The sequence below is a fragment of the Ciconia boyciana genome, chromosome 11 (assembly GCF_034638445.1).
Source record: "Ciconia boyciana chromosome 11, ASM3463844v1, whole genome shotgun sequence".
NCBI lineage: Eukaryota > Metazoa > Chordata > Aves > Ciconiiformes > Ciconiidae > Ciconia > Ciconia boyciana.
In genome coordinates, this window is record NC_132944.1 from 2,073,947 (window position 1) to 2,100,974 (window position 27,028).

The following is a 27,028-nucleotide window of genomic DNA, read 5'->3' on the forward strand; positions in this document are numbered from 1 at the left end:
GGCGCCCACTACGCACGCGCATCAACGGGCTGCTCGTCGCCTCGCCCTACTGCGGGTGCGCGATGCCCCTCCCGCGCGCCGCGAGGAAAGCCCGCCCCCTCCCCGGCCGCGCATGCGCGGGGCGCCCGGCACGCGGCGCTGGAGCCCCCGCGCGGCCCTTGAAACCCCTCAGCCGCCCCGGCAGCGGCGGGCGGGCAGCCAGGGCCACGGGCGCCGCACCTCTCGCCTGCCACGGTTTGATACGTACATTTACAGTAAAATTAACGGGGAAGACCACAGATTTCTCTACCTCGCTATTTTTAAAACGTAGGTTCTCCTGTTGCCCAGACTTCTTCAGCAGCCTACTTGTCGTCAGTCAGGAGCTGGTGGAAGGCCGGGACATACGTCAAGTTGATGAGGGGGATTCAGACCGGAATGTGGAACATCTAATTAAAACCGTTGTCCTTGGGAAGTGGAACGCATCCTGGAGAAGTACGTAAGCTGATCCAGATGTTGTGGGAACAATCTGAAGCTGCTAGCAAAAGTGTGGTAAGAAGCACCCTCATGCGAACTGTCCGCACTGTAACACCACAAGTCACCCCCTCAACTGGAGACCCCTCACCTTTGGGCATGCGCAGAATATTAAAGTAGCGCTGTAGCTTTAAGAATAAGACAAGAAAATGTAGACTAATAGAAAACTGCTTTACGTAATTACTGATGCACATGTACAACTAGACAGTATAAATACCACACCTGTGTGAACGAGGGGGTGCTAGCTTTGTGGAGCTACCACCACCTAGCACCCCGGCTTGCGCAAACTTGAAATAAACTGGTATCTCGGCTCTGTGTGCGTAAAGGGTGTTGCACACCGGGTAACAAACTCCGTTTGTGAAACAACACACTGGCCAAAGCCACCCGCATTTTACCGTGTACAGGCTGCGCATCTCATTGTCAGTGGAGCAGCTGCATTAATCCTTCGCAGTCAGTCTAAAAACCACACTGGGAAGACTGGTTTTCAGTGAGCATTTATTCAGTGACTGCCGGTAATTTTAATAAAATAAAATTTCCCTTTCCAGAAAATGCCAGCCCTTCAGAGAGCCCTGTGTGTGGAAAACGATCGATCACATATTTATCTCTTTGCCTTCCTGATCCATACAATCCACCAGATCTACGAAAACCACAAGTTTGTCAGGGCACTGGTCTTCAAAACAAATGAGGAGACGCTTCACTTAGTGAAAGAGATTAACATGGAACAAATGAAATAGTAGGTTTGATTTTTCCAAGTCCCCACAATTTCTGAAATCAGTATCTGCTCTTTCATCTCGTTGACTCTGGAACAACTGACACTTGAAGTAGCAGCATCAATATTCTCAACTGTTCTCTGCAGAAAGACGACTAGAAGAGATACCTCAGCTGGAATAATTGTCTCCTTTCTGAAGTTACGTCCTGGTTTGTATTTCTCAGCTTCCGTTTCGTTAAAAAAGTAATTCTCAGAGAACACCACTGCTTTTCAGACACACAAGAATTATTGAGTGATGACAAGGCAGTTAAGCACCAGAGTACTACGCAGCAGTAGCTGCAGGATCTTCATAACCAAGCTTAACTCCCAAGTTCTACAGGAATGGAAAAGCAGACTATAGACGTCACCCGCACTGCAGGTCTTTGACACAGCATTTTTTTAGCTACAGGTTAAGTCCCAGAGGCTTTCAGGTCTGTAATGACAGAGCTTCAAGCTTTATTACCATTTAACTGAGACAATTATATGTAAAGACTCGGTTAATCCATACTAACCTACCACAAGGCTGAACAAAGAATATGCTACGATTAGGCCATCCCTACTACCCCAAGACAACCCACTCATTTCAAGTGCAGATTTTACAAGTGTTTTGGCAACCATATTTAAGACTCAAGAGTACATTCATGCTCCAATAGCATCCATTAAAAAAACAAACCAAAACACAAACCCAAAGCAAACCCACACAACTCAGGCAGGAACCTCTTCCCCACCCCTTAGTTCCACAGGAGCCAAAAGGCTTTGTTCTTCAGCAAATGGGCTGGACAAAAGGCATCCTGCCAAAGAATCAACCAGCAGTCACCATCTCATTTCAGTTTTACGCTCTGTTGCACCTGCCTTCTGCATCTTTACCTCACGCTGACCAGGCAGAAGCAAGTACTTGGGAGTTTTTTCTGCTTAGGCAAAGCAGCACAACATGCCCTCTAAGTGCTTCAAGTAAAGAGACTTCTCCCACCACTCTCCTCCTATCTCTGCAGCAGTACCAACTCTGCCTTTCTAAAACCTGCTCAGGCTGGCTGCTGCCAGCCAAGTGATCTGGGCTCCAGCCACCTTAGTATTCTCACCAAGAATCTTCTTTTTCTCCCTCAACTATGGCTCAACGTTTTCCACAGGCTTTGAACATCAAACCCAGGCTGAAAACTTTAGTTCTTTATAAATCTTTATTTCATGAAGTGTTAAGGAACTCTAGATTGCTATGGCAGCCCACGGCAAAACAGCAACAATCTGATCAGAGATCACCTGATGTGACACAGCAGCTACGACCGTCACAATTTTCCTGGACGCACGCATTTTAGGTACCAGATTTCCTGAAACAACCCAAAGATTGCCAGGTAATATGCCTGCTTGTACAGTTTCAAACAGTCCCAGGTAAGACTCCTCACTGCGATCTTCTAGTTCATCAACTGAGGAGTTCTTCATGCTCTTCTGTAAGTCTCACCTATGCGCTATAGTCTGCTGAAAGCCACAGGCTTAAGTTGTTCCTGGGAGACCACAACCTTCAGGGGCATTATTGCATGACTGCATCACGTTTAACAGCCTTGCTTCCAAAATAACCAAAAACATTAATGTGACACTTAACTGGTTAATTGTAGATCTAGAAGACAAGCGATAGTGCCAATTCAGTTTTACTGTAGCATAGCTGTAGATGACCAGTCTGGCACCTCTCCTCTCTCTAAAGAGAGATCCACACACAACCATCCCAACATCACAGGCAGTTTTTTCAACACTATAGTATACATAGCCTACGAAAAACACTTTGGGACTTGAAAGTAGGGAAAGCCTTCAGTTCGTGTGTGGAGATGCAAACACAAACTGACCACAGCACACTATCCCTGACCATAACTGACAGCTTCCATACGCTCTGCTAGAGCTCCTGAAGAGGGCCAAGAGCTCAGGAGGTACTCCAGCTGAAGCTGCCATTAGTTGCCTTGAACACCAGCCACTGAAGACACACCTTCTACAGTTGTGCCCTACGGTGAGTCACTGACCAGTCAAGAACTCCTGCCCTTGTTTTTCCGGCACTGCAAGATGACTTTATTCACTTATTGAGTGGATGCACTCAAGCTGCCCAGATGAAAAGGGAGCTGACGCAGAGTGTAACTCTGTAACTGTTTACTAGCCCTCGTCAATCAACATAGTAGAGCAACGCAGGGCAATGGGAAGTGCCTGTAATACTAGGTGGTGTAGCTGATGGTTCCCAGTGCAGGGACAGCTGCAAAGGCTGAAGTACTGCTAACAGACCACTGACCTACTCCAGATTTGGAACCCGCTGTACCCTCAATGTTTGAGCCTCCTTCAATGATTTTTAAAGAAATGCTTCGACAGCATCAGCATAGATGAAACAAGCCCACTCTGAGACCACGCAATCCATTCACATGAACAGACACAGATACTCAGTAGTCTGGAAGAAGGACTGCATACTTAATGTATTTACAGTTCGATGCTACCGGATGGAAACTTAACAGAGGACAGTACAAAAGAAAAGTCCAAACTAAACTTTTTACACCTCCACATACCCCTTTTTAATACGTTATTTTGCACTGTGTACATGAAAACCAAAAATAAACAAAAGGAACTTTAGCCAAACTCCCCTTCCTCCTCCAGCTTTATTGATAGTTTAAAATTACATTTTCTATGTTCTAGGACTTCAATTGCTTTTACCATCTTACTTTAAAAACTGATTACAAGCAAATGAAACTCAGTTGTCTAAGTGATATAGTATACAAAAATAACATCTTGATTTCTGTGAAAATGCATTTATTTGCAACTCCTGAATAGCTCCAAATTGTATATGCTATGAGCACTGATGTCTGGGTTTCAGATTTACTTTGAAATATTTATTCAAAAGCTTCCCATTACGTTCTGTATCTCCAACATGAACATTCATTGACTGAATTACTGTTACTTTTAAGTTTATTCCTGATTTCTCTCTCTCTCTCATATGGCCATTAACAGGCATGTGCATCTTGTTTGTTTACTCCCACTCAGCTATATGCTCTAGGTAGGGCCTGATACAGATATTACTTGGTGTTAACAGCTACTGAGGTCAGACAATCCAAGGCCATTGTAATAAAATTAAAGTTATGAGGAAGTTTAGACACTTCCAGAATTTCTTTCCTCCTGCATAGGATCACTTCCATGTAACCCAGAGAGGGTTTGCTGGTCTGACTCAACTCTTCCCACTCATCAATCCCTATTCACCAGTGGCACGGAAAGGGGGTTCTTTAACAAAGCATTATACATAACACCTCTACCAAACTAAACATAAACATTTTTGTAGTTAAATGCAGAAAGTTGATTTTTCCACCCCTTTCCTCCTTTTACACGGCAAGTAAAGCTCACTGGCCTGGGAGTAGCCTCTATCTGCCAACCTTTGGCCAGTGAAGAGGATTCAGAGAAAAATAATACAACCATCAATCAGAAAAAGGAGGGGCGACAAAGGAAAATAATTAGGCTGTAGCTTCAATTGTGCATTCCCGTGCAAGGTGCCCTGACTCGCCGCAGCGATAGCAGTTGACTTCACTGGTCTTGCTGCAGTTGATGGCTACATGGCCAGTTTCACCACACCTGGAAAAAGCAAATGATTTCATCAAAACCATCCAGAACAGCAATCCTATTCTGTCAAGTACATAATCTACTTAAATTTTATGCAACACTAGTTCCGCATTCAAGACTTCTGCTTCAGTGTTCAAGAATTCTTTGACATGAGGCAAATTTGTCTTCACCAGAGCCAGGAACTGTTCCCCAACGGATCAACTCACATTAATCACTGTATACATCAAAACCATCATACATCAAATACAGAGAAGTTTTGGGGTTTTTTTTACTGTGTGTCAGGTTTTGCCTGCTCCAATGCTTCCGTCTGCAGTTTAGCCCTCTTTTGAGAGTAATTAGTTTTAACTCAAATGCACCATGTTCTCTCTCCTTCCTCCACAGAAAAGAACCTTGGTGGGGGTGAAGAATACTGCACTCAGGAACACGCTGTTTCGGGTATAGGCCTGCATTCAAAAACCAGACAGCATTCTGCAGCTGGCATTTCCAAGTGATTTAACATCCGCTTCTATGCGTGCTTCCTATAACCAAGACGTCTTAAGTATACTCCTGGTGTGGCTGGCTGTGCCAGTCAGCCGATTTGTACAGCTGGAGTTTGTTAGTTCCACCATAAGATACAGGGTACCCAACTCTACCTTAAGTTTGTGCTATAGGCAAGTACTTCCTGTTATCTTCTGCAAAAAGATACTGCCCTTTCTCCGGTACAGCTTAAGTGATTTAACATCTGCATTGTTCTGGCCACCTGGAGATGAGCATCACTGAATCTATTACTTGACTTTGCTAACAGGTGTTGAAGTCTTAGTTTTGAACAACAGTAGGTAACTGTTTAAAGAAACAAGCTACCTTGCCAAAGTTTAAGCCTCATTTCCTAACCAAAATTAGGTACAGAACGTATCTATCACTTAAGGTACATTTTGCAGTTGTGTCTTGACAGTTCTTACCTATAGCATTTCACTTTGGTGCAGTCTTTTTGAATGTGCCCAAACTCTCCACAAGAATAGCACTTCTGCTCATCTGCATGGTCACAGTCACGAGCCAGGTGGCCAGGTTTGCCACAGTTGTAGCAGCACTGCTCTCTCTCCCTCTTCGGCTCCTTGCAGTCCTTCGCAATATGGCCACCTCTACCGCAGTTATAGCAGGCTTCCACAATAAGAAAAACATACCAAACAAGACTATAAAACCTTGGTAGAGTGAGATGTAGCATGCCTCTAATGAAGAACAAGGACAGCTTGTTTCCAGTGAATTACGATCAGTGCACTGTATCCTTCTCTTCAACCACAGATCTCTGTGATTGAAGAGATAGAATCTTTAGTGATACTTACCATCCTCCTGAAGATCACAGTCCTTGGCAAGATGGCCAGACTCACCACAGCGGTAACAGATGTCCGGGAGAGATGAAGACATGAACTGGAAGCCTGCTTGAAATGGGTAACAGGAAAAAAAAGGCTTAAGGATTTAACTTTAAGAATATTCTTAAAGTTAATCAAGGACACTGCCAGCTGAACTGACAAGTGAACTTCACTCTCAGAGAACCCTGGCAAAATTCTTATGGAGAGGTAAGAACCAGCAAAATTTATTACCAATTTGTGTTCTAACTGCCTCAGACTAACAAAGCCAGTTTTACACACTATTCAGAACAGTCAGCTAAAGATCTTACTGTACAAATACTGAAAACCACAGTGATCAATCACCTCTGCCACGGCTTCTCATCCCACGACCACGGCCAATTCCAGTAGGGCACTCCCGAGCCCAGTGGCCAGTACGTCCACACTTGAAGCATTCGTTGCTGCTCATGGCTGCAGACTACCTGCCTGAGGAAGAAAGACATTTTTAGATCACCTTCCCCTCTCCCAACCAAAGACTACATTAAAGTAAGAGATTTAGAGGTTTCCCACTCTCCCAGCAAAGGCAAAGAAAACCAAACAGAACTTCTAGCTAACTCAAGACTTTCTTGTACAGTATCTGATCATGACTATTAAAACCACTGTAGGAGATAAGTTTGTCTCTGCTTTGCTTGGAGTAAGGCAGCTTTGAACAGCCAAAGAAACACTGTACTAGATATCTTTTCCTCTAGTTAGTTTTAGTAGCCAGTCTTTCTTTCAAAAACTTACAAAATGCTTAGGAGTGGGGGGAAAAAAGTAGACCCCTTTAACTATTGTCTTACCAGCCTTGCTGCTGTTCTCTTTTAGTAACACACATTCCTTATTCCTCAGAGTTAAACTCAAAATCCAGCTACTTATCTCTACAAGGTATTTCTTCCTTTGGTAGTTGTTACACTCTCTCATTAAGTGTCTGGCTGGCAGCTACTAAATTTGACTAACGAAGCTTCATTCTGGAAGCTACTCGTAAGAATAGGCAGTATTAAACCTAAAGCCTTTAAGAGCATATAAGCGTAACATTTGAAGACTTAAGTTCTTTTATGACCTAAATAGCAGTTAAACTCTGAGAAACAAGAATTACAACTTCAATATATTAACCTACAGCTCCGGATGCATGCTTCACTCCCAGGTTTACATGAAAGAAAATGTTTAAGACATCTGACTTCCCTACAAGATACCAGACACTTGCCAGATATCTAGAAGGCTAACTTGGAAAACATCCTTAGAATGCTAGGGAAACATCAGATAGGCATGCCTGTCAGAGACAATATAAACCACTTCTTTTGCCCATATTGGGGAATAGAGGTATGCGTTTCATTGAGCAGGGAAGTCAGTCTGCCAGAGGCCACTGAAGCCATGGTTAGGATGGGGCAGGTTAAACAGACCGCGGTCACAGTACCATAACTCCCCTAAGCTGCAAAAACAGTTACGCAAGAACTAACTCTAGAACTAGAAATAAAAGAACAAGGAAGTTAAACATTTAAGTTGGAGTCTTTTTTGAGGTGTGCTTGAAGACAAGTTTAAAGTACACTAGTTTAAAAATACACATGTCAAGCTTTGTTTTGATGAAGTCTCCTGAAGTTTAAATACTTCACATGCTCTCTCCCAACTCATTATTCTTAACCCAACAGAAGTAGAATCATTATCTGGTATGTTTGTTCAGTTTACCTGATCCTCCATCAAGATAATCCTCCTGTAACTCTACAATTTATTTGTGTTACAGAATGTTTCCCTCCCCTCCAAACCATCCAGCATTCCAGATTACCAGGAACGTTTGTGAGTTGTGTCTTGAAGAAAGCCACTACAGAGGCAGTAAGAACACATGACCTCAAGAAGGAACCAGAATTAGCATCTTGACATTTAGCTCTTAAATGGAGAGCATATATCTAAACATGAATTTTTATTTAGAGTTGTTTTTGAAGCACTCCAATGTTGAACAAATTTACTGTGGCTTTTTAGCCACTCCTCCCTCAAAACACCACTTCTCTCTCCAATCACCTTCAGCATAGAAGGGACCATCCATCCTTCCAACCACAGTAGAAGCCCGAGAATTCAAAGTACAAGAGATATAAACTTTAGTATGCTACTTCTGTAATCCCACATCTACCTCTCAGCTGGACCAGATGATGGTATTTGCTCTTAAAATGAAGTTCCACAATGAAAGGATGCAAGAAGATCTTAAACAGATGTTAAGTGCTCAGACAACCAGTTGTTTTATTCTTGTTAAGAGATATACTAGGATTTTACACATAACCCAGTCTTCTCTGTTTCATCTCAGTGTTCAAGATTTCAAACTATCTTATTAGGACACCCGAGGGCGGAGAGCTGTCTACTATGGTGGCAGCAGCTGGCACTCAGTGTGCTATTGTTTATGCCTGTTTTCATAGCAACCATGTTGACACTGCAGAACAGGAAAAACACGAGCAAAGCCAACTGCAGGAGCTGGGCTCAGGCACAATAGTTGATGCTGCTTTGAATTTCAAGAGGGACAAGGCGGGGTCTCCAAAGTATATACCAAGATACATTCTTCACTCAACTTGCAACTCTCTTTAAAAAAAGTCTTCACATTAAAACATTATAGAACAGCAACATAAGACCTGTTAAAAAGAGCAAAATAGTATGCCAAGAGCTGTAACAGAACTGCAATACATCTTTACAGATACTAACAACTACCAGACTTTCATTCCAAACCATGAACTTGAGACTACAGCATGAAGTGACAGGATTGAATGCTGCCGGCAGTTACCCATATGAAGAACCTAACATAACCAGTTAGGTTAACATATGGTAAAAGACAAATGTTTAACAGGTGAGCTAGACCTGCTTTAGATACACAGTGGAAAAGTTCTTATACTAAGAGTAATTTGTCAGCCTATATCTAGTCTGTCAACCTGCCAGTCAGTCAGGATCTGCATGATGGACAAAAGCGCACTACTCACTACCCCAAAGGAATCTGAAAAGAGAAGTTTTACATCTGATTCAAAGTTGCTTCCTTTTTAACTCCTCCTTCAAGAGGAAAACCCAAAGTTTCTTTACCTCTAGTATATAGCAAATTGGCAAAGTAAGATTACACAAACCGAGTTAAGAAATCTGAAGTCAAACAATGGTCTCTGCACAACTATCCTTCAAGACTATTTGAGAAATACATTTTAAAACCTTTGTCTTCAGAGGCCCCTTTTCTGCCTGAACTCAGAGATACTTGAAGGTTACGGCTGCCGTAGAAGTATGATTACAAAGCACACTGCTCCACCTTCAGATACCATAAGTATATGAAAGTACCAAACAGTTCACCTGGAATTTCTCTTCACCAGTATTTTAGTGTTTAACTTCTTCATTCTTCCTGTAAAGGATCTGAAACTGAACACAAGTTCACCAGCTAGAGGTAGACGCAGCTGACACTAGTTTTACTTGCCCCACATTCTAAGAAGCCTTACACAGGACAAAATTCCCCACTGGTGTAAACTGTTTTGAAAACCAATATAAGGATTTTGTTTTCAGATAAGGTCAACAGCCACCTTTAAGGAGCTATATCCAGAAAAGGTTGGTTCAGAAGACAAGTCCTTAAATGGATAGCCTCCAAGCAGTTTGGACACCATTACATTTTTCAGTTACTTCCAAGAGAAAAAAAAATGAGTACAGTAGAAACCACCCAAGTTCAAATTCTCCTCTACTGTGGAGTAGCCAATACTCCTCCATTCTGTCATCACAGACAAGTTTCCAGCAGTTCCTTTTATCTATCAAGGCCACCTTAAGTAAGCCTTCTGCAAGAAGGCTACTTGTTTAAGTCTTCTTGGAAAGTTTTCACTCAGTCATATCAGTGTTTTCCACAGCTCAAATGTGTTATACAAAGCAGCTTGTCCCTGCTGCCACCCCTCCCCACCCCCCTCTTACATCCCAGAACTAGGTATTTACCTCACCAGGACAGGAAAAGTAATAATGGGAAACAAATTACAACTGTGGCCTTGTCTAGCATTTCTGAGCCAGGCCAAATTCCGCAAGATACACTAAGCCACTGCCTCATAGACTAGACTCCAAAACTTGTGAAGAAACGCAAGTCTAGTTGCCTCAAACCTTACCTTTTACTCAAGAGAGATGGTAGTCATTTACCTGAACTCCTTCCACAGAGCTCTGTAACTGTAGTTTGAAGCTGAAGTAAAATCACCTTGCAGCTATTCAGCGAAACATTATTAAGAATGAATTTTAGACTTTGTTCTGTCTGATTGCCCTACTGCTAAAGATCATGGGCTGAGAACAGCTCAAAGATCCAAGTGAGAGGTGCCACCACAGTGGTTTCCTAGGTCAGATTTGAAGCTTTTGAGTGCAACTTTAGCACCAAACTTCAAAGTGGAAAATCATGTCTTTCTGTGGCTTTACAGTTAATACATACTCAAAACTTTTAAAACAGGAGAGGTGCTATTAATCTCCAGTCTTCATACACGAGATTCAACAATATTGAAGTCTGTTTTAGTAGCCCATCTAGACCTGATGATGGAAAGAACTACCACTAAGCTCCCTTGTAATGCTCCTTATTATATGGCTTTTAGCCTAGATGCCCTCTGAGAAAGAAGTTTCTTTTAACGGACAAAAGTAAAACTAACTTGGGCTCCTCATAGTAGAAAAGAAGCTGAACCTCACCTCTAAGACTATTCATGATTCTTCTGGATACTAACAGTTCCTCAGAATTCAACAGCCCAATACAAGAGGAGCAATTACCTTCATTATACTTACCAGGTGCTTCTTTTGATCTACAAGTATCACTCCCATTTGATAGTAATGGGACTTCACTCTTTCAATCAAAGGACAGACTAGATAAAAACCACTGCTAAAGCCAGCGTACTTAAGAAATCTTTGGCAAGTCAGCTATATCAAAGAGGCAAAATGTTGAGAATCAGCAGTTTCTTTCCAGGCTGTTGGTGACGAGCCTACAATACCACGCCTGAATTTGACAAGCCAGCCCAGAACCAGCCTGAACATGGTGAAACCCCTATGTAATAGGAAGCATAGTTTTGCTTTCCTATAAGATAAAGAAAGGGAAAGGCAGAAAGGACTAACAGAAGTGCTAGCATTTAGTTTCAAAAGAGAAGTCAAAATATTACTCATTTAAAGAGAAATGCTACCCAAGAAGAGTTTTTATTTCCCCAAGAAGCATGTTTTGAGAAGTCTTGAACACAGGACACACAACTGTCACCAAAGCTACTCAGTATTCAGCTGGTTGAATTTCCACATCTGTAATCTGAAAACATGCTACAGAGAAAGTTAGTGATGCTCCCATCTCTGGTTTTTGTCCTCACTAGAAAAGATACAAAATTAAGTATTCGGACCACCAGGTAACAATGCCCCAATTCTGAAAGGAAGTAGTTTGAAACTTCAAGAAAACCTGCAGAAGTGGAAAGCCAAGTCCTACGCTCTATTTGGGTCCCCTCAATACATTCCACAGCCAGGCTGATCCAAGAATGCTGAACATTAACTAAAACTCAAGAACTTGGATCCCTACTGAGGGGCCAGAAGCAAGGTCAAAAAGACATCATGACTTTGATGAGACTAATAATTCTTGGATACCTTTGTATACACAAATCCAAAGGAGAGCAAAAGTTCAGCAAAAAAGTGACTCTGTAGCACTTTCTGCCTATCCATACTAGTTAATATAGACTGGAAGAAACTATAGATTATCTACCAAATATGCACAATCTACCACCTTCCCCTTTTATTTTTTATTGCTATCAGTACAAAGTTTTAAATAGAAGTAAACAACATCAGCAACATGTGAACTTTTTAACATAAAATTCAGTCCAGACATTAACAAAGTCAGTAAAAAAAAAAAAGGTAGGTTAAGCCTGTAACTCGCAAGGTTGTTGCACAGCCCTGGTGAACTCATTCAACCTCTTCACTTTGAAGACAGCTGCAAGACTGCTTCTCTAGGCAAGTTTGCACTGAAGAAGAAAACATAGACTAGGCAACCCTAACGCTGGGTGGCAATGGAATCTTATTAAGTGCTGAAATGAAAATAAAACCCACTATTAAGTTTAATAATTCCTTATGACAATTCTGGATACTAAATGAGTAACGCGGTTACTTGAGAACTACGTCTGACAGGAACTTAAATAAAAGACTGCTCCACTAGTCCGTGATCTGTAGATGTCACAGGCTATTTTTCCTATCCATTTATAGGTCACATTTGGATTTGGAGCAGGCCACCATCCATGCCTGTGGTCGGAGACAAATAGTTGCAACACCTCGACCCTCTCGTCTCCGGCACAGCCTCCTCACACGTGGGGCAGCCACGTGGTGCGCCCAGGCCAAGGCCCCGCCACCACCGCGCCGCCAGCCTCCCCGCTCAGCCACAGCCAGGGGTTTAGCAGAGGTTTAAGAAAAAATTAGAAAGACAAAAAGAACAAACGGTTTTATTTCAGCCACCTTCCCCCCAGTCCCCAGTCTCATAGGATCCTCTCCTCCCCAAACTTGCCGCAGCCGCTCACCCACGGGGAAGTTAGTCACACACCCCAACCGCGCATTAAGGCCGGACCAGGCGGTTTCCCCCTCCCCGCACCGCCGGGCCGGCCACGTGAAGCGTTACCCCCGACTAACCACACCGCCCTCCGCCCCCGCGCTGCAGGCCTAGCCAGCAGGACACGTCGTCGCAGCCGCCGCCGGACCCCGGCCAACAGGCCGGGCAGCGCCGCCGCCGGCCCGCGGGCTCGGCAAGAGACCGCTCCCGGGTAGCGCTCGGCCTGGCCGAGCGGACCGCGATAACCTACCGCCGCCCCAGCGCCCGGGCCTCCCTTCCCCCAGAGCAGCGCAGACTCCCTCAGCGCCTCCCGGAACCCGCCAGAGCCTGACTCACCCGCCGCCACCGCCCGCCCTCGCAGGGCCTGCGGCGCCCCACTCCCCCCTCAGCGCTCCCCATCCACCTCCCTCCGCCCTCCCCCCGACACCCGGGCCAGGGAACCGCGCCCGAGCCCGGCCGGGCCGGTCGGCGACACTTTCCCGCGCACTAGGCCGGAGTGCGCCAGCGCCATCATCCCTCCGCGCTCTGCCCTCGCTCCTCACCCTCGGCCCCAGCAGCGCCCCTCGCCGCCGAGGCCGGCCCGGCAGTTACCTGCGGACTCTCGACCCCGCTGCGGCAGTACCCGCCCGGACGACAGAAGGCCCCGCTCGCTCCGGCTCTGCCCGCCTGCTCCCCGGTCCCTTCTGGCTGCGCCACACGCGGTTTGCACACGGCCCCACGCGCTCTCCCCCCCTAGATCACCCAGCCCCGCCCTACTACTCTGCGCACGGCTCACTGGAGTCCACCTCTCAGCCAATGAGCGTAAACCGCTTTTCCGGGTGGCCAATCGGAGTTGCAAACGGGGACACCCAACCAACGCAGTCGAAAGGTGGGAGGGGCCCGCCTGCCGGGCCTCTCCGCTGGCCCGGCTGCCTGCTCCAGGGTGGGCGGTGCGAGGGGGCGTCAGCGGCGCAGGCGCGCTCGCTGCGGGGGCTGGCTGGGGGCTGCTCCCAGGGCGCTGCAGAATGGAGCGGCGCCTGTCAGGCCCTGCGGCACCTCTCCGCCCTTCGCGCTGTGACTCGCCACCCCGGCAGCTCCGGCTTCCTCCCTGCGCCTCCCCCTCCCCCGTGCCGGGCGCTCCAGCGGAAGGCGCGGCGCGGAGAGCTCCGCCGCCGGCCTGACGCCTCACGCGAGCGTGGACGCCGGGCCTGCCCCGGTGATGCAGCAGAACGCGGCGGCAGGGGAGGACGGCGCCGCGAAACGGCGCGTCGGAGCTGCCCTCTTTCTGCCCCGCTTCCCCTCCGCTCCGCCATCCGGGTTACATCCCGCGGTGGCTACGACACGCGGGACGGTTGCTGCTGGGGGTTTGCCGCCTTGCGAAAAGCAGCTCAGCCGCACGCAAAATCAAACGGCACGGCGCGCTCCTCTACTGGCTGATGGGCGGGAGCTGCCCGCCCGCCTGCCCGCCCGCCTCTCCTCCCTGCCTTTCGTTGCCGTGCCTGCTCCCGCGCGGCCTCCTCCATGGCAGTCCGAGGAGAGGAGCTCTTCCCCGCACCCCCCTCCTCTGTCCAGCCGTTGCTGCCCACCCCGAAGCGGGCGACCCGCGTGCCCCTGGCCTCGGGTTTGCCCCTCGGTAACGCCGCAGCGAGCCTTGCAGCGGACTCGCCGCCACCTCCCGTCCCCGGGCACCCTTCTTCACCCGCCGACGCCGGGCCTTTCCCAGCCTCCTGCCCGCTCCCCACCCCGCCCTGCCGCGGACGCCGAAAGGCGCCTGTGCCGCCGGTACCGCGCTACGGCTCTCGGCACAGCGCGGCGGTGCTGTGTGGGCTGCCGGCAGCCGTGAGGCACTGAGGCGGCGGGCACCGGCAGGGGCTGGCAGCCCGCGCTAACCGCCCGCCTGCGCCCCGCCCGCGGCAGCCCGGAAAGCGGCAGCCATCTTGACGGGAGGGCTTGGCTCCCGTCCTGCCGGTAGCGCTAGGAAATGGTGGACACGGGGAACCGTCACGCCAGAGGTTGGTGGTGGCTGTCACGAAATAACCATCAATTTTTACCAAACTCTATAACTTCATTAGTGCTGATGAGGACACCAGTTAGCAAGGCTTCTGATATTTTCACATATTACAGCCAAAAGACTCAAGAAGGAAAATGTTTTTGAACTGAATTACTGAACAAAATTTACTCTTAGAATTTGTGTCTTACACAAACCTCATAAATAACATTACTACTTAGTGTAGTACTCCTCAGCTATGAGGATTTTTACGTAAACCCTCTTGCTTTTGCCTAGGAACTTTGTAAATTAATTAGCGACTAAGTATTGTGCCAAAACCACTTCTGTGTGAATGTCCTGGGAAGTACAATACACCGGCAATATCCACAATTACGCTGTTCATTTGATGATCGTAATTTTGTTTAAAATTCTGCCATTTCAACTTTATGTTGAAATGTCTTTCCCTTCCTGTCTGTCGGTTACAAGAGCAGGAAAGCCCCACCGGGCCCTGGGGCTCGGGAGTAAAATGTCGCTGCGAGGCTGATCATGGAGACACTTTGGATTGACCTTTCCTCAAGCTGTAAATCTAACAGCACTATAGTTAGGTTTCTTTTATTAGAATATGAGTAACAACATGTGTCTTTTCCTCCGTGTTGTTAAGTGCAGTTCATTTAAGATGGACTTTACTTGGTTTTATTTGTATTTTGTGTGCTGTATTTGCATGTCTGTGTTGTATGTTTTATAATATGCCGTATTTTCTACAGAACTAAACCAGGCTGGATTGCATCAGCATCGAGGTTCGAAAAGGGGACGAGCCTTTTAGGCCTATCTCTGCATGTTACACTGTAGTGTCTTACTAAAACTTTTGCCAACTCTTATTCTGGTATTTGTTTTACAGCAATGTAAAAACATCAACATTGCCAACAAGCTTTGAACTCATAATAACATTTCTTCCCATTAATTACTTTTTTAATCTCTACTGTCATAGTTCAGCATAATTTTCATGGGCTTTGGTTGCCTTGGATGCATTACAATCCTGTTCACAAATAGTCATACTTTTAGTTTTAATTACTACTGTTTTTAGGTGATAAAGGGAAGAAAAATAATGTGTTGCCAAGGAAGTGCTCAGAGCTTCTAAATCACAAGTATGCCTACACTGCATTAAAAAAAACAACCAAACAACAGATCCATGTGACTAAGAAAGAATGCAGAGAGCAAATCACATATCCTCAAAATTTTCCATCAAATCTTTACTTTTTTTAAAGTACTAGAACCAGGCTTCTGTATGAGTCTTTGTAACAGGACTCGGGAATTTCAGACTGACAAAACAATTGTAATACAACTTTTCAAACTTTTTCTTGTGTTTTGCTGGTCGTACTTCTGGTACTGTACTTACTGGCTGGGAAACTCCAGGCTTAATCTTGGTGGCAATCTGTAGACTTAACTATCATAGAAAGTTTTTGTGACTGACACAGCCACTAAATTCCCCTGAACAAGACTGTTTATTTGAAGGGACTTCAAATCATATCCTGGACTCTCCCTCAGTTGGAAGTAGGGTGCAACTGTGAGTGAAAAGCTGTTACTCAAGAAGTGTTACTGCTGGTGACAAATCAATTAATTATCCTCTCTAAGTGTACTGCCTCAAAGTGTACTGTTCCAGTGTTCTTATAATATAGGATATTTTTAGCTATGTTTCATTATAATGGATGAAATTTCCCCCCAGCAGATAATAAGAGAGTCTTCTAACAGCATTTGGTTGTGTACTTACCTTAAGAATTAATTTGGCTTGTATCTTAATAAAACTTGCAATTCTTGTTTTGCAGGTTTCTCCTTGATATTTAGGCAAAGGATAGTCTTGCAGTTAAAGAACAAAAGTGAGAGGCATGACATCTGTTCCTGGCTCAGTTAGTACTTCCTATAGAAAACAAAGTACACAGAAAACAAGGTAGAAGTACAAAGTCTTCAAATTTCTTATGTGCAAGGAAAAGACAATTTTACATCAGTTCCAGACTTCTCTGTTGTGTTAACTCTGTCCCAAAAATCCCAAGCCTCAAGAACAATTTATGAGTAACAGTGCTCAAAGGAGCTCAAGTATAGTAATAGTTGAAGGTAATCTATTGTTTCAGCAATATTATCTTTCCTAATGCAGACAGTTCTTAGAAGTGCTGGATGAAGAGCCAAATCATTTTAAGACCAAATAAAACAAATCGCATTTTGCAACCAATGTTCTTGCATTGTTTTCCTCTGGTTGGTTGGACATGTGGGTAGAAAACTGTTTCAGTTGCTGGGCAATTGTCATTGCTTCTCAGCCACATATTTTTATTGTGAAAGTAAATCTTACTTCATTTTGTATGTGGGATTTTTCAAAACCAAGGAGACCTAAAATAATCACTATGGATCGTAAGCATTCAAAAGAGAAACTGCTTTTGGAGTACGGTTTAGTTGAAAACAACTTGTCAGCAGCAGTTTCAGAACAAGTGGTAGCTGTCGCCCATTCCTTCCCCCATCCCCAACCATTCTTTTCCCCTGACAGGAGGCCATTGCAGAGCAGGAATATACACCCATCTTTGCACAGTTCTGCCCCTGAATGTGTTGCCATAGCCTCTGCAGTAAATTTAATTCCAATGGGATAGGAATAACAAAGGGGGAAAGTATTTGTTTTTAAAGATTGGCAAATGACGTTATCCCTCTAAGATCAGTAGATAGCTTGTGACATTCTGTATTACAGTGTCGCATAAGAGAAGCATATTTTACCTGGTTTAAGCCCAGTGGGTCAGCAACGTCCACCAAGATTACTTCTGCAAAAAGAGAATCATCTGTTGCTGAAAGAAACAGAGTGAGTCTTTAGTCAGCTCTGTATATTTATTTCTTTAAAAAAGTCATAGTCAACTGGCTGTTGAAAAGAGGCCTGATAAAACACCCAGTGAAATCAGTTGGTGGATTGCAAAAGGGAAGACTGCCTCTGGTTAATACTTGGCCATATAAATGACAGTTCAGGAAGCTTCAGTGGTGATCTTAAGAGACTTTTGAAATACAGAAGGCATAATCCCCTGGATGATGCAACAGATAACAGGAAAGATGTGCCTGTTTCTTTTATAAAACATTCATATTTATATACAAGCTTCATGGCTGAATTATTTCATAGGCTTATATATCCATTTTTTTTGAGAGTATGTCTATGCTAAATTAGCTACATACAGTCTTCTAGGGTAAAATTATTCTAGTTGAAGGGAAGCAATCATACTGACTGATTCCAGATGCTTAGTTCATTTTGATTTATTATAATTAGCTGATGAGATTACAAATAATTACTTATTTAATGTATATAATAATACAAGAATGATTAGTTAGCTTACGGCTGTTGCACAGATACCCACATTTAGAGTCAGGCAAAAAGAACTTCCTTTGCTAACTAAGAAGTCCAGCTACGCAACCATCCTTCTATTTCTCTAAAGAGAATGAAACCCTTAAATATGTCTGAAAAACTACTATACGCTCTCTAAATATTTTTTAAGATATATAAATATATGCAGCAATGCATATATTACTTGGCAGGGACCAGTGAGGGCCAGCTGCTCCCCAGGGGGCAATGAGCCAGGAACCCAACATGATACCAAGGTGGCAGGCCCCAGCCCCACAGCACCCAGGCAGGGCCCAGGGATGGCAGCTGGGGTCAACCAGGAGTCTGGATCGGCAGACAAGCTCAGAATGAGGAGGCAGGTCTGAAGTAATGCCAGGAAGTCAATTTGCAGATCAGGGTCAGGTCCAGCGGCAGTGAACAGAGTGAGGTACAGTCTGGGGATTGCCAGGCAAGTCCCTGGTGGCAAGGCAGGGCTGAGATCAAGCCAGGAAGACCGGGCTCACATCAAGGAGGTCCATGGCCAGGCATAGACATGGCTGTACCACAGCTGAGCATGGAGCTGGAGACCAGCACCCCCACGGCATAGCTCAGGCAGCGGCTGTGGGCCCATGGGCAGGCGTGTGGGTGGAAGCACCAGGAAAAGCTGGTCAAAGCAATTAAAGTCTATTAGTACACTCATGGCCCTGACATTTTTAAATGTGCTTAGTGACTCTGCCATGTCTTTAAGATTTAACGTATTTTAAGTGAGTGACTGGATTGATTTTTCACTGATGATACAAATTACTCCATTAGCCAGACAGGTTTTTTAAGTGTGCGAAGAAGTTTATAAATTACATGAAGTTGGTTATTCAGAATGTCCTGTGGAATAAAAAGTTAGAGCTTACATGGTATGAAGAAAGGCAGAAGTCTTCAGGACTCAGCTACGGCAAATGCCTGAAGCAGCAGGTTGGTGTCACATGAAAGTGGGAAGATACAAGCTGCATAGGAAGGCACCATGAGGTCATATCCAACATAACCAATGGCCAGTGTACCAGACTGGGAGAGATACAGTGTACCAGAGATACAGGGAGAAAATGTCTTAACAAAGTATTCTGTAAAGCATGTTCTTTGACATGAAAAAACCACCCAAACCTCTTTTTGCTGTTCTTCTCTTATTTTTAAAACAACCTATGGAATAATCTGTTGGGTCCAAGCTGCTCAGTATACTTTAATATTTTGTGCTATGTCCATCTTCAAGCTATCATTTCCTTTTATCACACCAGCAATTGTAGCATTGAGCCAACTGTTACGTCTGTTAAGCTGACTACAGTGTTAAAAATTACACTAATATTTGATGGTCTGTATGACACTTCAAAGAACTGTGTAGTACATGATGGAGCAGTCCTCGCTGAAGGATGTCTGTAAGACCACACACATAAAAAAGATTGAAGAATAACCTATATAACCTGAAGTGTAAAGTAGTGTAGGCACTATACCATGATAATAATAGTAGATGTTTACGTGTACACAGTCTTGATGGAGTTCTGGTATCCCTCTAAAATGGGATATTCAACTAAAGGGTCAGATTTTGTGGTGCTGCTGCTTCTATTTTTGTGCAGTGCCCTAAGGTTAAAATGTTACAATGTAAAACCAATGTCAAGAGGTACCCTTGATTGTACCAGGGAATGCACTGAAGCACCCGAAAATATATGATCAGCTGTCTGATCCTCAGGCATCTGCTGCAGTCAATCTGTAGCCCTTGCTTGCTTTCGTGCTTTCAAATGCTTTTCTCCCTTCTCCCAGTGATTTACACAAGTGATTCCAAAATTTAAGTTTTGCTGACTAGGAACCAGTGACAGAAGATCTCTATGTACCGTTTTATTCCAAATACAACTAAAAATATTAATTACTTATTTAACATGATTGGACTATATGAGCCCGAGTCTTCCCTGATGAATGCCAGTTGAATGCAATTCTGTTTACTTCAACAGGGTGCCTCCTGACCTGTGACTCCAGAGGAGTATCAGATCCAGTAGCTAAAACTTTTCTTTGCTGGGCAGTCGTACTGAACTGTGTAGAATGGATTACGAAGTCTACATTTGAGATTCATAATCGACCCATCTTGTATCAGCATATGTTTGCTGTCAAGCAACTGCAACTGGACACTAGAGATTTTACCTTGTTTAGAGGGCATCCCCACATGGCTATTGCAGTTAACTCTGGGGAAGAAAGAGATTCTTAGGAAAAAAAAAATACGTCAAGAGTGTAGCAGCAGCCCAGAGATATCCAGATGCTAGAACAGCTTTTTTAAGTTTTCAAGAGGCAACTGTAAGCAGAGAAAACAGACTGTTCTAACTGGACTTGACTGCAAGACAGCTAGAGCCTAGAAGAGAAGTACAAAAGCAAAGCTTCTTTGTCCTTTCACACTCCCACCTCTCCCCAGTATCAGGTTCCTAACCTAGTTTGGATGCAGCAGCACTCAGCTTGGATCCAAAAATGAAATGAGCTCTTTATCTGTACTTGACTACACTCCAAATGATTTCAGTAAGAGGAGGCTGAGTAAGGACTTGGCTGTAGGTGGATCAGAGACTTTGCAGTGTTTATTTATTAAATATATCACATCTGGTGTCCTGTTTGCAGCCTTCCAAAGCAAAAGGGATTAAAACTTTCCCCCCCCCCCTACGTCTCCTTACTGAAATAATGAGTAGAACTTTTTTTTTTCCCTCTACATTATTACTGGAATAATCTTTCAAGCAAGCAATTGAGTTGTTTCACCTCATCACAATCTTTGCCAAGAAAGATTCAGTAGCATGATAATTTAATGGAAAATATTATAGCCACATTCCTTTCAGACATAAATTCTATGTAGAAAGATAGACATCTAATGGGAAAAAAGTTTGTGTTAATATCACAGAGATTTATCTGCTTTATTGTTTTTTCCAGTATGGTGTTTTACCTGAAATAGTGTAAAGCATGTATGAGAGCGAGCTAAGTGAAGTTATCCCACCTCTTATTGAAATGTGGATATAAAAATGACAGCATCCTTTCAGCTTAATTAAATGTTAAGTAGAAGTACAAACATAATTATCACAAATACTCTTTTGATAACCAAAAGATGGTTAAAAAAGATGTTCACTTAAAGCTGTGCAAAGCAAGCTTAGGGGGTATGCCTGTCAGGAAGGAGCAGCGTGAACTCACAGTCAAGGCAGAAATTGTCTAAAAAATGTGAACATTATCAACAACAAAAAGATAACTGAATTCCATGGTAATTTCAACCAACTAACAAATGAAAACAATCAGGCTCTCCCAGCAGAGATGATAAACAGTTCTGTAGTTCCTAGAATATTTTTATGTGCTAAAAATAGGCATGTCTCACTTTAATTGCATGAGAAACTACAAGCTGAGGATGAGTAAAAGGTCATAAAAAGGTGCTTGGCTTGAAGGTAGAAAAAAGCATCAGAGCAGACATATCAGAATTAAAAGTTATGATAAAGATGTGTACGTTAGATACTTTGCAGGGCTGAGTTAATAGAGTTGCTTTAATTAATGTCATAAGCTAGAAGTTAGAGCAATTGATACAGGTGAGGCAATGTTAAAGGTTAAAAAAAGCCCAGATACTCTGGGGTTCACCAGCAGTGCAAACATGTGTTTGGAATTGTAAAGGTGAAGATTTACAGGTACAAACTCTTATAAGTCATCCTGACTTCCACTCTTTTCATGTCAATTCCATATGAATTAGATATAAATGAAACAATATGCTCCTCATAATTGTAAAATAATATAATCTTCCAGCTGCTTGTTACAACAAAGCTCAATTTACAGATCTAATTGTTTGCTTCAACCAAATAGGAAAAATTGTCAGCTTCAATGCACACTTTTAGTAAGTGACATCATCCTAAAAACATGAAGCATCTTTTTCTTCTTCTCAATGCATACGGCCAGGTTCTGCTCTTCTCCTGCTGGGATATTCTCAAGTTGTTTTAAAGATATCAGTCCTGGAAGTGCAAATGGACATTGCAAAAATGTATAGAGGTCCTGGGGTTTGCTCACTGTTAGAACGCAGGCAAATGGCCCTGCATCCCTAAATTCAGAGTGTAATGCTGACTTAAAGCCACCTTTGTAAGCCAGGCCCTGTGGAAGCTACTCATAAAGGCTCAGCTCAGGATGTGCTCTGCACTGTTGTCAGTGCTGTTTTCATTTCCTGTGAGTGCATTTCACTATTTTAAGCAAGACTTTTACTTAGGAAGGAACTATCTTCATTTCCTAGGCTTCTTCTCATTAACATGTAAAATTTAACTTAGTAGACAGCTACCTAAGTCTTGAGTTTCAGAAAAGGATTTACTTGTGAGCACATACGGTCTGCTATACATATTCATAGTCCATAATTCACAATAGGTGTGATCTGTATGAATAAATAATTTTCTTCTGTTTTCCAGCTTTTTGAATGGATTATTCATAAAATCTTGTGGTGCATTAGTCTTAGGGAATCTAGGAATAGCTCTCTCTGGAACTTACAGTTTACCATAATACTTTTATGTAAACTTGTCTCTGGTATGAATGCAGAAAGGGCTTCCATTTAACATTTGCCTTTTCAAAATATCTTTGCCAGTGCACTGTCTTCTTAAAAGACCTTCCTTCTCAGGCTAAATACATCCAGTTCTACTACTCAACTTGAAAACTGTTTGGAGTCATGGTTAGGTGTTGGATGTGTGTGTAGGGACACGGGTGCAGAAGGGTTGGTGGAGACGTACTAGTGTATAGCAAACAAAGTCTAGACGGGAGCCGTATGTTGCACAATACATGTTGCTCCTACATTGCCTGGGGAGAAGCAGGGGTCCTGTGGGATAAAATGAAACGTGATGATACAATTAAGAACTTCGGTTCCGTTTCTGTGATACACACAGGTTGAACGCACGCTACCGTCACTCTGGCCTTTCATAATCTCAGGGTGTTTGGACATCTCTTAAATGGGTGTCTGCACGTGTGAAAGCTAAGAGACTCTTAGTGCAGCCAGCATGGTGTTTTTCAGACCAGGGGCTGTGTCAGTATAACACATTAAGAAAGACAGTCCTGGATTTTCACAGGTTTATCTCAGCAGCCTCCATTATATGCACACCTAACACTGGAATTCCTTAAACCTGTATACAGCGGAAACAGGTAGGTTTCCAAGCATCAGGCCTTTAAAGAAGCTGGTTATTTCTATTTTGTAATGTTGTATGCAGTGAGATTTTGTTTCCCCGATGTTTTTTCTTCCCATGTGGTCTCTCTGGAGTGGCTGGAAAACCCGCTTACACATTTTGTATGACTTCAGAATTACACAGAGTGCAAAAGGTTCTTGTCCCAAGTATTGCACACAGGTTGTGATCTGTAACTCAACTCCTAGTTTGCTTTTGTCGATGCCACAACAGGACAATGTATCACTACTCCTGTACTTCAGAAACGTGGCTTACATGGCTTATAATGGAAAAACACTATTATTAAAATTACAGGCTGAAGCACTGTTATATCCCAAACTGTCAGAAACAAACAACTAAAAAGAAAGATATTCCTTCTTGTATGCTCTGTAGCTTGACCAAGCCGCATTATAAGGAACAGAAGTGAAGAGTCACTATCCAGTCTACTGCTCAAGGAGAGCTCATTCATAGCGAGGGAAAGAAAATAGTGCCCAATAAAAAGGGATACCCATTTGGAAAAGAGCAGCAACAAGTCTGCCTGAAGTATGGATTAAATACTAGCTGACTTTTTAATACAAAACAGTAAGTAATTTTTTGAAGATCTTAGTCTTAAGTTAAAACTGATGGAGGAGTCAGAATAAATCCAAGTCTTTCAGAATATGTAGAAATGCTGTTTGAATTTCTTACCCCACTACATGAGCAATGAGACTTCACACTTTTAAGGCATTTTTTTTCCCTAGTGGTTCACGACTATTAGCCCAACTTTAGAACTTCTTGGGAATGGAAGAAGATAAACAGGATCACTGCTGAAGTATCGTCTCTTGGGTAGAAAACAGGCTCTGCTTCAAAGCTCTGTTAATTCAATTTGGCCAGTATTTTGATTCTAGTTCTTTCAGGAAGAGTTTACAAGAATCGTAAAAAGCAGGAATACACCACCTATAATGTAATTTTTAAGAGAGCTGTCAGCAAAGTTTCTTTATCAATGTCAGATACAGATGGGTGGAAGGGGTTTATTTATACTCCAAAAGGGGATTTCCAATCAACTACGTGAGTGATTTAAGCATCACTGGTATATTTGGCAAATTATATCAAATTGTGCATATGGACTTCAGAACTGCAGATACTTGTTTTTCAAGATGTCTCTAATTCCAAGTTGATGGTACAACATATACTACATACGATGACTGTTTCATAATGTATATAACTGCTGTAAAAGTAGACAAGAGTCACCTAAGAGAATGATGCAGAAATGGTATTTGTTTACAGCATTCATTTTTCAATACAATGGAGTAAAAAGCCTGTCTTTGCTCAAAAGTATGGTTTGTTTTTCCTCACCGGCATCCTACTTGATAATAAATATTATAGTAATGAAATATGCAAGAACTCATCTTAGCCTCAGATTATTAATATTATCACCAGCTTTAATAGGTACACTTCATATTAAAGTTGTCTTTAAAAAAATTCTTCCTTTAAGATTCAGGCAACTGAAAGTCTAGTTATAATTATATTTTAAATATCCAGCTCCAAGGTTGGTCATACTAATAAAATGAGTCATCTAGAAGGATGTTTTATCCGTGTGAGCCTGAAAATGGCACAATACTGGTATTTAGCAAAAGATAGGAAAAAGGAGTGCAAGTAAGAGAAAAATCAGACACCCCTGAAAACGGAAGAATAAATAGAATTAACTGATTTCTGCCTTAGAAGTAAGAAGACATTATTTTTCAAAAATTATCACGTTTTTGTCTTTAGTGTGTACCAGGATGAAACACATTATCTGCTAGGGTCATGATAATTTTCCTGGAAGCAGCTCTCAGTCAGCTTCAAAGTGGGAAAAGTGATAAAAGCAATAGCAAATGGAAAGTACACCACAAATGTATTTTCATATTTTGAGTTGGGAATGACCTTGGGTGTTGCCTGATCCTGCTATTGTTACAAACATTCATACAGTGACTAACGTTGACACTGGAACATTCAGAAACAAATACGTTAATTAGTCAACTTGAGGAACAGGTTTGTGGTCATGAAACTCCTGCCAGCCTTACACGAGTAATTAAAAGCTCCATGTATTTGGTTTGAAATGCAGACCTGAAATGCAGGACCTCCATTGTATTGCCGACTGTAACATACTCTTTGTACATCTGCAAGTTGTGTTGCAGATGGTCCTGATGACTGAAATCTCTTAGCAATACCACGACTGATAGCCAGACTGTTTCTGCATGGAGTTGAGAATCTGTGCTCCCTAAAGGTGATGATTCCAGCAAGTCTGGACAGGTTTTCGATTTGAAGGAAGAACAGGGACATGTTAATCAGCAGCTCATCATTCCTCATCTGGTGGACACAGAAATCTCTTCCCCTTGTACATGTACAAAGGGAAGGTCTGAGTGGGCTCTTCCATTAAATTTTCATTTAATTAAATGAAACCTCCCTCTACTAAGACAGGAAAGTGCCTTTGGGCCAGTCCATTAGTATTGGCGAATATAATTGTTAATTCTTCAGGCCCACATGTCTGAGCATTGAGACTGCTAGAAACAGTAACTGCAGAACGTTGATGATGCATGCAAATTTCTAGGCAAAATTCATCCAGAAAACAAATGCAGTTATTAGAATAGATGCAAAAGGTTGCAGACCAGGCACTCCAAAATTGGGACATGCAAGAGTTAAGTTTGCTTATAAAACCTTAATTTAGGAATCTTGTGGACAGGATTACAATAGCCTTTAGTGAAATAATTCAATGCTATTTTTTCGCAGCCTCCTTGGAGTGAATCGGGGTTGCATGCTAATGGAACGTTTACCGTGTTGGAAAAGCTAGGAGATGCACAAGGAGACAGGAAGGGGAAAGGACAATTTCATGGCTCAGAGAACTGAGCATTGTCTTGAGTAACTGAATTCTATCCATGTTTGTGTCACAGATCACCTGTGTGATACCAGACAGGTCACATAAACTAAACTTTTCACAGGTGGTGACTAAGTGTATACGCTTCATTTTCAAAGGTTCTATATTTGAGACACTCAGAAGTGAGGAATGACCACAGTTGTAGGCAAGTCCTAACCCTGAAGCATGGGAGCATTGGAGTTATCAGAAAAGAGGTCACAGGAACTTCTTCCAAGCCAAGGGTCATCCTTGGAAATTGTTGAATCAGTTTTATTAAGTTGTCCCAATGTAAACTGAGTGTGTGTCTAACCAGCTGGGGGAAGACATTAATCTTGAAAAATGTATGAAAATTATTAAAATTTGGTAGAGTCACAAGGAACCCACCACATATTCTTCCAGAGGAAAACACTGGTAAATAATACATGGTACTCTATCCCTCTTCAGACTACCTCCAGATAGACAGGAGAGCCAGTGGGAGAGATAACAAAGTGAGGAAGACAGGGAAATTTCTGTCTTTCCAGTTTTAAAAAGTGTATCATTGATACACCATAGACTAAACAACAACGTTTTAAAGAGTGTAACAAACCGTTGACACAAGTGTCTCCATGCTAATCATTCATTTGAAATAGAGGTTGCTCAAGTACACTTTCTACTAATACAGATCCTGAAAAACATTCAGATGCATTGCCTGCATCTAAAGGCAATGTTAAGCTTTGTATCTGCTTCACATACTTCCCATCCGACTGTTATATCTAAGTCTACTGAGTCTTTAATCCTAAAAAGTCCTTTCTGAAATTTACCCCACCCCATAACTTAGAGAGGAGTTGTGCAAACCAATCGGCACATACTCAGCTCTAAGGTTATGACTTAATCCATTGCAGTCAGCCTTTCTGAGTCTTGGGTGTGATGCTGACCTCAGCAAGATCATGGTACCTCGTTATTGCCTGACGTGCTTGTTGATATTATT

The 27,028-nt window shown here is 43.1% G+C and overlaps 1 protein-coding gene across 8 annotated transcripts in view; it reads right to left on the bottom strand.

Moving 5' to 3' along the window:
• Positions 1–3,860: 3,860 nt before the first annotated feature.
• Positions 3,861–27,028, bottom strand: part of CNBP (CCHC-type zinc finger nucleic acid binding protein) — a 30,379-nt gene continuing 7,211 nt past the window's right edge. The window contains exons 2-7 of one of the 8 annotated variants that reach the window (XM_072876371.1): positions 17,430–17,497; positions 16,444–16,590; positions 6,517–6,636; positions 6,148–6,243; positions 5,767–5,968; positions 3,861–4,840 (exon numbers count right to left, since the gene is read on the bottom strand). In XM_072876371.1, coding sequence (XP_072732472.1) covers positions 4,723–4,840; positions 5,767–5,968; positions 6,148–6,243; positions 6,517–6,619 — 519 coding nt within the window. In that variant the 5' untranslated portion in view covers positions 6,620–6,636; positions 16,444–16,590; positions 17,430–17,497 and the 3' untranslated portion in view covers positions 3,861–4,722. Of the gene's footprint in view, positions 4,841–5,766; positions 5,969–6,147; positions 6,244–6,516; positions 6,637–12,959; positions 12,980–13,300; positions 13,455–16,443; positions 16,591–17,429; positions 17,498–27,028 lie in introns of those variants that run through there. The other 7 variants (XM_072876376.1, XM_072876378.1, XM_072876374.1 and 4 more) reach the window with 7 other exon arrangements.